Raw genomic sequence first — 16,216 nt, 5'->3', positions numbered from 1 at the left:
TTGCAGAGTTCATGTCTTCCCTGATGTCTTCCATTTATTCGACTGTGGCTGCGTTGTCCATCTTGTTCGACATGGCCACTCATCCTTATTGCTCTTTGTATTAAGCAGGCTTTGTTTGTTGTTCTAATGCGTCTTGCATTTCAGAGTATATAGAGAATATGTTTTCTAACCTATTGGATGCACACATATTCTTCTTGTCTAAGTGCAGATTGACCTATTGTTTGAGTAGCTTTGTGGTGGATGCGTATCTGTTTTGTGTCTAATGCGTCTTAGTGTGTCCATTCCAACAGTGATGTCATTTGTTTTGGCATCCTGGTCACAACAGGTTCAGTTCTTCTTGATCCTGCATGCTCACCTCCTCTTCGATTACTTCAGGATATAGCCGGTATGGTCGTCTGAGTGTATACCGTTTTTTACTTCCATGATATGGCGGTGGAGAGGAGACAGACTCCATGAATGGTGCCCTCCCGTCGATTCTCTGGTATGGAGGCAGAGGATGGGCCGACACTGCAGATGACATGCATCTGTCTCCCCCCAACACAGGCCTGGGAAATAGAAAGGGTTCCATCGGCAAAGCAATAAAGAGCCGTCGCAAGAACCGACAGAGACCTGGCCTGGTGGAAGAAGCCTATGAACCGAAAACCTCTGCCGCAGCTGCAGAGAGAGCCAGTGAGTTGACCCAGGCGGGTTGGGGGGCCGGGACTTGCCTGCCAGTTATTTAATACTTGGAAACATATTTTGAATATCGACAAAGTAGATTTGAAGTACAAAGGCAAAACCTGTACAATTCTCCTTATATGAGATGTCAATTTGGGGAAATTCGGAACAAGTATTGCCAGAAGCCAATCTGTATTAAGATAGAAGTTGACAGACAGAACTTGAGCAGACCTCCGTCAGTGTGGGGGAAGTTGGAACAAGTTTTAACTGCAATGAACAAAGTTCAATCATTGAAGAGGTACAATTGAGTTATACTTTTTAATCTCTTTTATTTGACTTTTATTTGTTTCAGACTTGTAAAAACAATACAAGGGAACATAAGTAAGTAGCACCAACACATTGGTATCACAAGCAAGCACAGTCTCTTATCCATGGTCAGCAACAACTTTGATAGTCTACAGTCACAAGTGGGCAGGGGCGGGCAAGGGTCAACACAGGTACCCTTTTGAGACATGGGCCTGCCTTTGGTGGAGCTCAGGTTTTACCCCCAAAGAAATATTTGGGTGGCACTTGGCATGTAGGAGAATCGCAGAGCATACATGAAACCCAGGAGGTTCAGAGAGGGTTGGTAAATTACCGAACAGATTGTGTTCAGTGCTAACACGACAACACTGGCAATTCAAATTAAACCATTGCCACAGCATGTAAACTCAGAGGGGAGGAAGGTGAGTCACCCACCCCAGAACCCTTCACCCTGTATCGCTACATGGTAGCTTCTCAGTCGGGATGGATTTCAGCAGCTTTTCAGCCCCATCCGTCTCCCAAAAGAGGTATTCTTTTCCCTTCCAAGATACCCTGAGTTTGGCAGGCCAGAGCAGATACGCCTTGACCTCACGGTCCAAGAAAGCCATCTTTACCACATTCAGCACCCTTCTCTTCTTTTCAGTGGCTGGAGAGAAGTCCGGAAAGAGGGGAGCCCAAAGGTCTCGAAATAACAAGGTGTTCTTACCCGCTGCCGCCTTGAGGATTCTGTCCCTATCCTGGGAGTCACAAAGTCTAAACAAAAGCATGGGACCCACCACTGACGTCAGCGTTACTTTTGGGATAGATGTTTTCAGCCTATAGCACTTGTCTATGTAAATTGGGTCTTCCACCACCTCAAGGTCGAGCAGTTCGGGAAGCCAGGTGGAGACACACTCTGGCCACTGCCAGGTGCAAAAATCTTCCACAATGGCTTTTTTCTTTGACTTGTCTGATGCCATGTTGCCTCACTTCCTTTTCACAATTGCACTTCCACAAATATGGCCAACTAAATGGACAGCGCTCAGCAGACTGCCACCAAAAACAGAGGTTGCAAGGTGCTCTGCTTGATAAATTAAGCCTCTGCCCACACCCAATGCTAATTTTCCAATGCTCACCGTAGGGCCTCGTTCCTGACTTCAATGACCAAGCCTTGCCAAAAAAACTCCCAGAGACAGCACACTGTTTGACGTGTACTCTCCCCTATTATGCTGAACACGTGGGCACCCATCCACCTTCCGCCTCGCACCAGTGCTGCATTATATTTTGCATATCGAAGAGCTTTTCTGTGCTCACTCCCTCTGTGCCTGTCCTCCGGCGGTAGTCACCGCGCTACACTGAACTCAGACACTGGTCCTTCCTGGTGAGCTATGCTGCTCCTGGAGCAGTGACAAGCGTGCCTGTCAGCGAGGGTCCAGACCCTCATAGTGAGTCTCTGGAAGGCTGGACACAGTGGAGGAGCTCAACGGCAAAACCGCTGCTACCTTCCTGAGCCAGGGTTCACCCTCGCCGCTCCTGCGTCCTCGCTTCGCGGAGAGCCGCACAGCAGGTAATTCGATATTTAGAGCAACATTTCCAGAACCTAAAAGCTACCCAGCAGCCCCCTCCCAGCTAGGCCCAGCCTTGCAGTATGAAGCTTCATCATGGAACCTCCATCTTGTACGGGCTCAAGAGCGCCCCCTCGAGTTATACCTTTTAAAAGAAAGTGAATACTGCAGACAGACCTGATAAAGTATGTATATCAGGTAGTGAACCTTTTGGGAAACGATACCTGGAAATGGAAAATACAAGGGGAACTACACAGACCAAAAGGGGGATATTCCTGGCAGGAGAGCAAACCAGGGTATATGTTCAGTTGGGGAGTTTCTGGCAAGGGAGTACACTAGGAAATTCCATCTTGTGTTAAAGAGATACTTTGTTGTGAAAAATCTTTGTTGAAATGGAACATTTGTTTTGCCATCCTGAAAATTAAGAAAGACTTGCTCTTGCTAAATTGTGTGGAAAAGATATTGTTTGGTCATTTTGTGAATCACAGAAGACTTTCTTTTGGTATATTCCAACCTGTGTTGTGGAAGGGACATTTGCTTTGTGATCTTGAGGAGAACATTAAGTGAAAGAGACATTTTCATTACTTATAACAGAACTTTGGTGAAATGGAACATTCAAAATACCTTTCTTGGAACAGTAAAGGGGAAGAGGTAACAAACCCTGGAAGCAAGATTTCTTTGATTGAACTTTATATCTATATGTTTTTTTCATTTGTGTGTTGGATTGGAAACAAGATAATTTACCCTGTATCTTTTAATTTTGTTTATTAGTTTGAGGGTCAGATGTATTTTGGCCACAAGGTCAATCTGCTTTAGTTTTAGTTTCATAGGCAGGGACATTCATTCTAGATAGGGAAAGCGAGCCCTTCTTCCAAACCACTTTTCTTTTAATGAACATGGCTAATGTTTGTGTCCGCCTCTGATTGCTGACCTCTCGCATAGCCAACTCTGAATTATCTTTCTGTTAACAATTTCCCTTCAAAAGGGTTTAGGGACGCTGCATGCCCCAAAGACCACATATGTGACAGTACTTTTCCAAACTGATAAAACAGAAACTTAGCTTCTACCGATATCAAGGTGTGTTTCACACGTGGACATTGCATAGTGTGCACAAATGCGTGTGAGAAAAGTAAACTGTGATCATTATAGGTATTTTGTAACTGTCTTTCTACTTTCATAGACTATGTGATCATTTTACGACGGAAGAAATTATGTTGAAATCTCCATCTACCATTGAAAATTCGACATCAGTAAAAATGTGAATAATATTATTAGCACAGGGTTATGCTTCTCAACAGTGGTTCACTCTAGCGTATTTCGTTATGGTATACTAGCTTTTTACTATTGACAGAATAAAACAACACATCAGTCAGTGTCAGCAACAGAAAACTAGGGTTTAGCCAAACTGAATGCAAGTGGATCATGGGTATGAAATTGTTGGCCCCAAAGGGCATGTACTTAGAGTTGGGACTTAATACATTTTTCGGAGAATCCTAGGTATGGTGTGGTAGAGGGGCTTGTAAAGCGCAAACTATCACCTTGAAAATGTATCTTTGAGCTAAAGGACACTCAATGATATCTGAAATGTCTATCTGGAAACATTGTTCAATATAACGGGCACCAGATGTTGCACCTGCACAAGATAGAATCTCTCATTTATGTATTCTTTTTTGCAGCAACACAGTGTTTTATTGATTTGGCCATAACTATCAGAACGTATAAAGTTGAGTATAGCATCTACTTTCCTTAAATAATTTGAGAAACTTCAATAAATTAAAAGTAAAGCATGATGGGTATTAACAGGATGGCATATTTGGCAGTATTTGAAGAAGGGCATGTGTCTAAATGTGACCATCCTTTTACGACACTAAATAAATGCTGCAATATAAATCACTGCAACCCAAAGACCCTCACTATGAACTGGCATTAAGGAATAAACAAACCATGTACCGCAGAAGTACCGAACAAGTACTGTTTGCTGTGTTTGCTGGCTGCGCTGTGCTGACCCAAGGATCGTGCTCCACCACTTTCTTCGCCAGCACACGAGGAGTACGTCTGCTACAGTCACACAGACTTTTGCCTGACTTCCTGTCCGACGAGGTGACTGTTTATATCTCCACCTTCCCAATTACAGCTGAACATGCTGTTCAATTCCATCATTCCCTTATTGTGCCCAACTGTGCACAGTGTGCCCAACTAGTGTGCCCAACTAGCTTAGCACTTGGTCACTAGTAGCATAAAGATACAGACATTCATTTGCCCTTGGGGGGGAGATGATCTGTCTTGTCTCATCTACTTACCCATCTAAAGTATACCTCTTACTTGCATTTTTTGTTTAGATCACTTCCCGTAGTAGCATAAAGATACAGACATTCATTTGCCCTTGGGGGGGAAGATGATCTGTCTTGTCTCATCTACTTACCCATCTAAAGTATACCTCTTACTTGCATTTTTTGTTTAGATCACTTCCGGTTTAGGAAGTCCCGCCCCCTTGGGCTCTGACGTGTATCTCTGTGAGCATAACATCCCGCCTGACCGCGCACCGCACGCACACCGCAGAAGTACCGAACAAGTACTGTTTGCTGTGTTCGCCGGCTGCACTGCGCTGACCCAAGGATCGTGCTCCACCACTTTCTTCGCCAGCACACGAGGAGGACGTCTGCTACAGTCACACAGACTTTTGCCTGACTTCCTGTCCGACGAGGTGACTGTTTATATCTCCACCTTCCCAATTACAGCTGAACATGCTGTTCAATTCCATCATTCCCTTATTGTGCCCAACTGTGCACAGTGTGCCCAACTAGTGTGCCCAACTAGCTTAGTTGGTCACTGGTAGCATAAAGATACAGACATTAATTTGCCCTTGGGGGGGAGATGATCTGTCTTGTCTCATCTACTTACCCATCTAAAGTATACCTCTTACTTGCATTTTTTGTTTAGATCACATCCGGTTTAGGAAGTCCCGCCCCCTTGGGCTCTGACGTGTATCTCTGTGAGCATAACATCCCGCCTGACCGCGCACCGCACGCACACCGCAGAAGTACCGAACAAGTACTGTTTGCTGTGTTCGCCGGCTGCGCTGCGCTGACCCAAGGATCGTGCTCCACCACTTTCTTCGCCAGCACACGAGGAGGACGTCTGCTACAGTCACACAGACTTTTGCCTGACTTCCTGTCCGACGAGGTGACTGTTTATATCTCCACCTTCCCAATTACAGCTGAACACGCTGTTCAATTCCATCACTCCCTTATTGTGCCCAACTGTGCACAGTGTGCCCAACTAGTGTGCCCAACTAGCTTAGCACTTGGTCACTGGTAGCATAAAGATACAGACATTAATTTGCCCTTGGGGGGAGATGATCTGTCTTGTCTCATCTACTTACCCATCTAAAGTATACCTCTTACTTGCATTTTTTGTTTAGATCACTTCCAGTTTGAGAAGTCCCGCCCCCTTGGGCTCTGACGTGTATCTCTGTGAGCATAACATCCTGCCTGACCGCGCACCGCACGTGCACCGCAGAAGTACCGAACAAGTACTGTTTGCTGTTCGCGGTTCGCGGTGCAGCGGTCAACGGGATTGCTCCATACTTTGAAGCAGCATGGGCTTCTGATTGTATACGAGGCCATTCTTTAAGGTAATGGTTAATGGTTTACGTAGTGGGTGCAAGCTAAACACCCCCATTTCGTCCAAAGGGTCCATACCAAACCGCTCCAAACTGCAAAAAGCTAAGGGGGGTCTTCCTATTCACCTTCCCGCAATGGAGCTACTAGAGAACTTATCTGAACCTACTTCCTCCATTGCTATTTCTCCTCCCCAGGACATGGAGCTAAAATCTAGTGTGGACCCGGAAATACAGGAATCATGCAGTGATTTAACTGACGCCTCAATTAACATGGGGCATGCAGACCCCCTAAAATGTTTATCGTCCCTCAAATCGCTGCTGAAATTAACCCTATAGGGTCTTGTTTTTCTGACCCAGTAAAACAACCTTTGGGGTTTCCCTATGTAACTGAGCCGCAACTAAGTGATGTTGTACTTTCAAATACATCCCAAGGGGCCTTTTTGTCATTGGTAGTCACAAAGTCCACTGATACTCCCATAGCTGAGTCTTGTTCAGCCCCTGGTGGTGGCTCTCTCGAAGCCAAGGTGGCCAACTCCAGCTCACCAAGAGGTGGGATGGACGATAGCGCAAACCTGGATGATAGCATTGTGAGAGCCGCCATCAAAAAGGAAATGGGTGTTGAGTGCTTCAATCATCACTTGACTGATTTCTCTACCCTTCCTCTGATGATCAAAACTGATTTAGGAAGACGTATTAGATTATCCCACGAACCTTCCTCACCTGTCATACAAAGGAAATATGGGGGGAACATGCAGCTCTCCCCAACCAGGGTTTATATTACCCTTACCTAGCCCCCAATCAATCCACCGTGTTACATGAGGGGGCTGAAAATGGGAGCTCCTCTTCCTCACTTAGGCCCTCTACTATGACTCTCCCAGCACAACTTAACAGCTCTCCTATTCTCACAAAACAACAAACTCAATCACCTCATGTTGCTTACCCTTATGATTGCTCCCATCCATTACAATCAGAGGATTTGGGGTGTGCAAATGACACCACGCACACCACACCGAACCCCTTGCCCCCAATGGACTTACCGTTTAACCCAGAGGCTTTTCCAATAATTACACGAATATTGAATTTACTCGACAAAGGCCATGAACGTACTCATGAAGAAGTTAGATTTCTTCAATTACAAAACACTGAAATGTCTTCCAAAATAAACAAGATAGAAGGCCTGCTCTTTGCGTGTAACGCAATTTCAGTCTTAAGCTCAAATCACCCAACCTCTGTTGTATCTAGTGATAAATGCACTCAAACAAAAACACTTGCGGAAATTGTTTTGAATAGTCCAATTCCTCTGCAACCGTTACCAATAGCTCCAAACTCTATACTAGCACAACTGGTTGCATCAAATGCAGCCAATATTGAAAAACTATTGATCGCGGTCAAAGAGATTCATCCTACAATTACGATTCCTTCCGCTCCAAACATTGATCATGTTCAACCCCCTCTTGAGTGCCCAAAGATATCATTTCCTGGTAGTCCTTCTGCCCTCAAAAATCTAATCGATCTCTCTGACATTGAGATTGACCAGAATTCTGTGTGCGATAAGCCTGATGCAGCAAGTTATCCCTGTACAAGCCACCCAGTTGTCCTCACTAGAAAACAAAAAAGAGCACTGATAAGAGTTGAAAACGCAAAAGGGCCGACAAAAGAATTAAACAAAAAGCTGAAAAAAAATCAAAAAATCAGAGCGCTCCTAAACTTGATCGTCATAACTGTAATATAAAAGAGATATGCAACTTATCAGGAGGTGAGGGTATCATTGATCTGAACCAGCTAAATGCTGAGTCCAAAGCAGTGCTCAATTTTTCTGATCCCTCGATGTCTATCCCTGTCGCAGCAGAGTCCAGACAAAAAGAGGAATGTACAAAAGCTGTCAGGGCAATGTCAAATTTGTCTCCCAAAAAAAAATGGCATCGAAGATCACTTTGAGTAAAGGCAAGGAACTTATAACTTCATTGACCCCAACTGAAGACTCTCAATCGGTTCCTAAACAAGCTACGCTTTCAAACTTTTACCCTATATTAGCCTCAAAGAAAACTGATAGAGTTATACATGGCTTGTGCAATGATGAGGCTACACAAAGTCAGGTGAAACCCCAATCCGAAATGGCAAAGGTGACTGTTCACACTCCCAATGCCATCTCAAACAACAACGTTGATACTTCAGACAAAAGTGCTACTAAATCGTTGTCTGCAGATCTGAGTCAGGAACTGCATAGTGAGAATTCGAGGCCCATCCATCCTACGGCTGATTGTTCCCCGAGGAAAAACAGCGCCAATAATGCAGCTTTGGCCAACTCGGCTGATGAGCTTAAATCAGCTGTTCCGATGGGTTGGGAAAGCGACACAGAGCACCATGGCAAAGGTAGGCTAAATCGATCCTACTTTACTTCAACTTTGCAAGCGATCCCAGCCCTAAGAATGATCAGATCAGATGACATTGACTGGGTCAAACTTGCATCTGTGAATAATAACAAAATGATCTGCAGATACAATTCGCCTCTTGTCATGAAGTTAATTTGGGAACAAAAGGATTATATGATCTCAATAGGGTTAGTACCGATGCTATTCTACTCCATCGACGATGCAGAAATCTTTGTCAATACTCAAATCACCATAGTCCAGAGTCCTTCCGCCTTGAAAGATCAGGGAGGATCTCTAGGACTTGATGCTAATACTCTCACGCAACTGTTGGCGATTGTATCCGCCCTCAAGGGTATTCAATCACTTGGCTCTACTTTGGCTCCCTCAAATCCAAATACTGGTCTGTTAGGACACTCTTAGCTCTGAATAGTTATTAATCGTCTCATGGAATCCATGTGGCTTAAACAACTTTAGAGCTTGGATTATCAAAGAAAGTGGTCCTCTGCCAGACGTTGTTTTCCTACAGGAAACCATGTGTCGATCTCCATTCACAATTGAGGGTTACCATGTTTTTTCACATGAGGCTTTGCATGGTTCGTTGGGGCGACCCTCAGGAGGGATAGCCATCTTGATAAATACCTTGTGTAAATGTGCTGCTAAGTACATAAACTGTACCCATGGTCTTTTGGCTGTTGAGCTAACCCCTGATGATTTGCCCAATACTGTCTTTTTGCTGATCTGTGTCTACTGGAATAGATTGACTTCAACTCTCGATGCTTTTATAGATGAAGTAAATTTAGTATTGGAAACTGCAATAGCGCTCAATCCATTGTTAAAAATAATTGTTGGTGGTGATTTTAATGCCTTTTGCTACGATGTCTTACAAAGTAAAAAGGGTCTGGCTCCCAATTACTCTGTCTCTGCCGCAAGAAACGGGCAAATTTGGTTAGACTTTTTCCTAGAATGGGATATTCAACCAGCCCCTGTGATTCTTAATCCATACAATTATACTTGGCACAGAGGCAAGTGCAAATCATTGATTGTTTTTTTTTATTTCCTCCTGCTTATACCCAATTATTGATTCGGTCACTATTTCTAATCCAAAATTCGGTGATCATATGCTAATTAGTTTAATTGTCCACCTACCATTTGCCCGATTTGCTGCGACTCCTAGCCTAACCCTTATAGAGCCTGATAGACAGTTTTTGTCTGTTCGTTGGAGTTCGAAACTTTGTTGGAATCTTTTGAACAGGATTGCTGCTGATCATAATGTTGTTACTCATCTTGGGGACTCTTCTTTTTCTCTATCCAAAATAGAACTTAACAACGTGAAACGCATACAATTTCACTTAATGGAAATCGCCTTGCACACTCGGCCCACGGTTTTACCTAATTTGAGTCATGCTCATAAATACAATGCTTCAGTAGCTGAACTAAAAAGAGAAAAAAATTGCTCCATTAAAGAGACAATAGGTTCCGGGTCCCATGCTATCTCAATAACATCAGTGATTAACAAAATCAAGCAAACTTACAAAAATAAAATCAAATTTTTGAAAATCTCTATGCATGTTGCCGATAACGAAAATATGATTTACCATCTGTTGAAACACGACACTAGATAAACATGGTCGTTACTGCGCTCCATTAAATCTGCCCAGCACTCTGATCCTCAATCTGTAATTTCTGCTGATGTTTGGACCAACTACATCAAGCTGAAATTCCAGTTGCCTGATCGTTTTGTCTTTATTAAAGGTAGCCACCCAGAGGTCACTTGTAGTACGACCTCTAGATGGACCATCGACGACATCACTGATGCAATCGGCAAACTTAACAACTCTAAAGCGCCCGGCCCCGATGGGCTTCCTCCATGCGTATACAAATCGGATCCCATTTTCTGGGCACATTTATTGAAGATCCGTTTTGACCTGATTCTTCAAACTGGCCTCATCCCATCGTCGTGGTATTCAGCACATATAATTCCTATTTACAAGAAAGGTCCACCTGAGCTTCCTTGTAATTATCGTCCAATTGCGCTTACTGATGCATCTTCTAAGATCTTTTCACTACTACTTCTGCAGGAACTACAAGCCTTTATTGTGCAAAACAACCTACTGTCTATCTATCAGGTAGGCTTCAGAAAATATATTGGCTGTCCTCTCAATGCCACGATCCTAGCGCATCTTCAAGCACAAATTGCTAGTTCGCATATGGGGCCTGTTTACATGGCCAGCTTGGATTTGACGTCAGCTTTCGACAGTGTAATTCGAGAACTTCTCTCGGCCAAATTGATCGATCTTGGCATCCCCCACTCTTTGGTAACTTTGATTGCCTTGTTGCACCTTCATACGACGTACCGTATACGCTTAAATCGTAACGGTGCGCTCACAAATTCTATCAGCACCGAAATTGGTGTGAAGCAAGGCTGCAACATGGCAGCAGTCCTTTTTAATTTGTACCTGCAGGGCATAGATTCACTCTGGAAAGACCAGATCGTCTTCCCAGCCAAATTGGGGCCCATTAGGCTCAATTGGATTGCCTTCGCAGATGATTTGTTATTATTTGATCGTACCCCTTTGGCCTCCAAAAAAACTTGATTTGTTTGCAGATTTCGCAAATAATCTCAATCTTACAGTCAATCCTGCGAAATCTTTCATTCTAACTTTTTTTCAAGGCCGTTGCAAAGTAAACAAATTCTCACTCATGGTTCCTACAAGGCGCCGCTCTTTCCTACTCTTATTCTATTCGCTATTTAGGTTATCCGTTGACCGACTCGTATTCTTTACGCATGTGGCAAACTTTCCTCAATAATAAAGCGAAAACATTGTCCTCACAAATGAAAATCATATATCATAAATATTGTTTATTTTCTTTATTGCCTCTTCTTCAGTTTTTCCTGCTCAAAGTTGAACCATGTCTCCTATACCCCTTAGACATGTGTCTATACGACATTGCTTCCTTTCTTGACATACTTCAGGGCAAATTGTGGAAGTCTACATTGGGTTTAGCTCAATCTATCCAAAATGTATTCATTTGCCACGAAATTAATTTGCTCCCGTTATCCGCAAAAAGAAACTGGCGGAACATAAAAAACTATATTAAGATGGTTGATCCACCTAAAAACACTTTATATGTTGAGCTCAATAAATTACTGGACAACCCGTGTATCCGTTCGCTGAAAACTGCCACTAATAAATTGAATTCCATTTTGGATTCAATCAATGAAACTCCAAAAAGCATGACTCTGCATCTTCCTGCACAGAAAAAAAATGTGACCTTTATCATTGGTGCACTTTGACTGATATGATGGGAATTTACCCATCCTATTCAGAATATAACAGGTTTCGAAGGAAATGGGGAGATCGATCCTTTTATTTAATTCAATTTCCTTCTGCCTTAGGTAGGAAAATCTTGCTTCGTTTCCGCCTAAACCAGTTTCGTACACTTGTAAAAACCAAAAACTGGAATAGAAAGACCGTAACAAATTGCTCAATCTTGTGCCGTTTCTGTGGTATTGTAGAGGCAGATGAAACACTCAAACACATAGTTATTTACTGTCCTTTCTTTGCATCATTCCGCCTAACAATTTTTGATCTCGATGTTCAGAGCCAGTCAAGTATTAGTATGGAATCACTTTGGAACCAATGCATGGGTAGCACAAGTCTTTCCTTTACTTTAAAGTTGATTGAGCTCTTGACAATTATTGACTCAAATTTAAATGAATTTTTACCATGCGTAATATGAAGAGAAAGAACCAAAATTGAGGTGTTGTTTAATTTTGTTTATTTTTATACGAAAGTTAGTTTTTAAACACTGTTTTCCTTTTCTTTTATGTTTAATGTGATTTTTAACAAATGTTCTACTATGATCCATGTTTTAATTTGTTCCATCTTTCTTTTTTACATCATTGTTTAAATAAAATTGTATAAATTGTAATAATTTCTTTTTGATTCTTCTGTACAAAAAATGATTGTATAGGTTTGTATAAACCAAACACAATAAATAAAAAATAAAAAATAAAAATAAATAAACCATGAACTTGCCCAAAAAGAAATCAAAAAGATTAACACAATTCAAATCTCCGCAAAGTTTACACAGAAGAATCTACGGAGATGCCCCAAATAGAAATTGCAGACACTCTCCAAAACAAACCAGAGGATACCACATATCTCAAGATGCCTCAAAAGAAACACCCGAAGCACCTCAGGTATTCTCCTTCCTAACATCAGTGATGCTCCACCACAAACTCAAAGGCAAAAGAATATCTGAGTGTCTTGCACACAAAGTCCAGTGAGGGCCACACAGACACTCCCAATGATGATCATATGGTTGCCTAGAGATACCCCATTTCCAGAAGGCCCGCATTTAAAATGCCTGCACCCCTATAAAAACCTGTGGATGATGTCACAGGATTCTGAGATCATATGATTCAATCCCTGAAATCAACCTAATGTAGAACAGACAAAAGCCCAAAGCACTTACTGTAATACAAGACTGAGAGAGAGAGTGTCAATGAGGAAAAGGTGTGAGGAAGAATTCAGTGCAGGCCAAGATGCAAGAGCAGGTCACAATGTCAGGCTCAGAGAACTCACCCTGTGTTTTCGGCTCCAACATCCTCCTCAATAGGCACTGCCAGCATGGGTCGAATTCCAAGCATCTTGAGCTTGTTCATACACTCCTGGATTTCTGTCAGCGACTCACCAGCCACAAATTGCCGGTACACAGAGGCCCGAATGGTCGCCTCAAAAAGACGTCGGCCCATGATCCGACGGCTGAAGGTCATTAGCTACGGCCAGAAAAAAAGGGGAGAGTGGGATGAGTCTGGGAGCAAGAGACAGGGCTATAGATAATTTTTTGATGTGAGTGCTCTGCTCCTTTTTTTAAGTTGGCAGTAAAATCATTATTTAGGGATTAAAAGAGAAATTGTCAGTACACATGGGGGTATTTTTGGGCAAGTAAACACATATTTGAATTCTCAAACAAATATCTTTTTTGTAATCCATTAAAAGATGCATTTTTATTTCAAAGTTCTCCTCAGATCATGCAGTAATAATGTTAGAGCTCTATCCCGTGGCACTGCTCTGCCGGTACCATTTATACAAGCACATCTGTGGAAAGCGCGTGGGTGGAGGCGTGGAGCAGGCTTCTACGAGTTTGTTGGTTCCTATTTTTGTTGGAGGGTATTTGTAGTCCCTGTTTTCTTTCATTGGGAGTATCTACGGCTGGCAAAACTGATACCATTCGCATGTGCTCTACCACAGCTGACTAGTGGCTCCAGAGGAACTGTGTGCTCCTTTTTCTTTCCTGAAAGAACCTCTCGATCCACATTCTGTTACCCAGGCAGTTGCAGTGCTTGTCCTAGGGCTCCTTTCTTCAAAGGGGGCAGCATCCTGCCCTTGTAAAACAAGCCCTGGGAACAAAAGTCCAGTTTTCTTACATGTAATATATGTTGCCACTGGAGTACCTTTTTCACCGTGCAAATGTAACTGTAGTGCGCTCTAAGAGTGAAAATGGCCTGCCCTTTCCAAATTCCTGGGCGGTTCTCTGTGTCGGTCAGGAAATCTGGTGATATTCAATTGAGCCCATGAGATTCGTCAGTCACATTAATGTTCAAAAAAGGTTCCCCAGGAGATTGTAAGAGAGTAGTATTCAGGACATGTATATCACTTAACATGGTGACAATAGGCACTCAAAATCAAAATATGACACTAAATATTACATTTGTTTTTCTCCAAAGAATATTATTTTTAAAATAATATATTGATTTTTACATTTATTGAATAAGAGAATTTTCCTTGTGCCAGTTATGTATGAATCTTGCATTTTATTTTATTTTGTGTCATATTATTGGTTCATTATATGCATTTTTGTGGCTAACTAGAAATGTAATGTCAAGCACTATACTTATTTTATGATCCATTGCAATTTTAGTTGGAACATCCAAGGGAGGCAGGTGGGATTGGAAGTGATGGTAACCCGTTATCTGTTTATCTGGTTACACTGTGTATTACCACAGCTTTTGCAAAGAATATGCATTTGCTTTATTCAGCGTTATGGCTTCAGCACAAAGTCCAACATAATCACAATAAATAATTATACATGTCATCCAGGGTACATTATCCATACATAAAACACAACAATATTCTAAAAGGACCAACAATACATACAGATATATATCTAAAAAGTTCTAACAGAGTTAAAATAATGTCCAAGAAGACAGGCATTATTCAATTGCTCAATCATGAATTTTCTACATGAACAGGCTCGATAAATAAATCTTGCCACAAAATATGTGATACAGTTGATTAGCATAAAGCTAGAACTTAGAGACATGAGTGATGCAGTTTTCTTAAACAGATGCAATAAATACAGTCTTATTAGGTCATCATATTACAGAATAACAGGATGTGCTTGAATGTCCCTCAGCATGCGTCACACAGCATTCACGATTCCGAATTACTAGCTTCCCAGCCTCTGGTGAATTTTACAGTGCTAAGAGTACCAGTCCTGATCTCCATGAACAATGTGCGTGCATATGTCGGCGAGATCAGATCTAAATATTTTTCAGCTCCTTGATCTGTTTTCTTTTTGTATTTACATATTCATTGAATTTCAACCAAACAAACATAACATTAACAATCAAACATTATGTATATAAAAAATGTACAATTCATTTCTTCACAGTTAAAAGAATAGTACGCTCAGAAATATTATTGGCTAAAAAGATGGCCAATAATCAAAAATATATCTTAAAAATATTTTTTCTATAAGTCCCTATTTAAAGTATTGAGCAAATGAAGCTCAAACTTTAAAATGGGAAGCACTAGGAGGCATCCATTTCGTGAAATGGATGCCGCCTGTTCTTGCCCTTGCAGCACTAATGAAGCAAAAGCCAGCCAGCTGTAATAAATAAAAGCTACCACTGGGTGGCTTTTGCTTCATTGGTGCCGGAGGACGGAGACCAGAGACTGCAGGCAGGAAAGCTGCATCTCGATAAGTGCTTATTTCTTTTTTTTAAATAAGCACTAGCTGTGGTTTATTTCTACGTTTTCCGGGCTGGAGGAGCCTGGAAAACTTAGAAAGAAAACTGCAGCTTTTAAAACATTGTATTTATGTTTTCGGTAGCTTCAGCTTGGAGCCCCGTGGGCTCCAAGCTGAAGCTACCGCAAACATAAATACAACGTTGTTGTATTTAAAAATGGTGCGGGTTTCTTTCTAAGTTTCTCGCGCTCCTCCGAGCCGGAGGAGCCCGAGAAACTTAGAAAGAAAAACTGCAGTGTTTTTGAAACACAACCGCGTTGTGTTTCTGCCTGCCATGGCTATCACTTTGGGTCTCCCGGGCTCGCCTGTGTGAGCCCAGGAGACTCAAAGTGAAAACCAAGGCAGGCAGAAACACAACGCGGTTGTGTTTCCATGCTGCAGTGTTTCTGCCTGAAGCAGCTTTCACTTTGGGTCTCCGGGGCTCCCCCGGGGAGCCCGGGAGACCCAAAGTGAAAGCCGCTGCAGGCAGAAACACAACGCGGGTGTGTTTTGAAATGCCACAGTGCTTCTCACTACGGCGGCTTTCGGGTGGAGTCTCCTGGACTCCCCAACCCTGAGGGAGTCCAGGAGACTCCAAGCGAAAGCTGCCGCAGTGAGAAATACAACGTTGTTGTATTTGTAAATGCCGCAGTATTTACAAATACAACAACGTAGTTATTCTGAATGTGGCGGTTTTCGCT

The 16,216-nt window shown here is 42.4% G+C and overlaps 1 protein-coding gene across 1 annotated transcript in view; it reads right to left on the bottom strand.

Moving 5' to 3' along the window:
* PRODH2 (proline dehydrogenase 2) overlaps positions 1 to 16,216 on the bottom strand; it is a 386,146-nt gene that overhangs the window by 279,232 nt on the left and 90,698 nt on the right. Inside the window, exon 2 of the mRNA XM_069649889.1 lies at positions 13,088 to 13,281. Within this exon, the coding sequence (XP_069505990.1) occupies positions 13,088 to 13,281 (194 nt within the window). The remainder of the gene's footprint in view (positions 1 to 13,087; positions 13,282 to 16,216) is intronic.

The sequence above is a fragment of the Ambystoma mexicanum genome, chromosome 3p, assembly GCF_040938575.1.
Source record: "Ambystoma mexicanum isolate Mex_15411 chromosome 3p, UKY_AmexF1_1, whole genome shotgun sequence".
Taxonomy (NCBI): Eukaryota; Metazoa; Chordata; class Amphibia; order Caudata; family Ambystomatidae; genus Ambystoma; species Ambystoma mexicanum.
The sequence above is the reverse complement of the archived record's forward strand: the minus strand, read 5'-3'. Positions and strand labels throughout refer to the sequence as shown.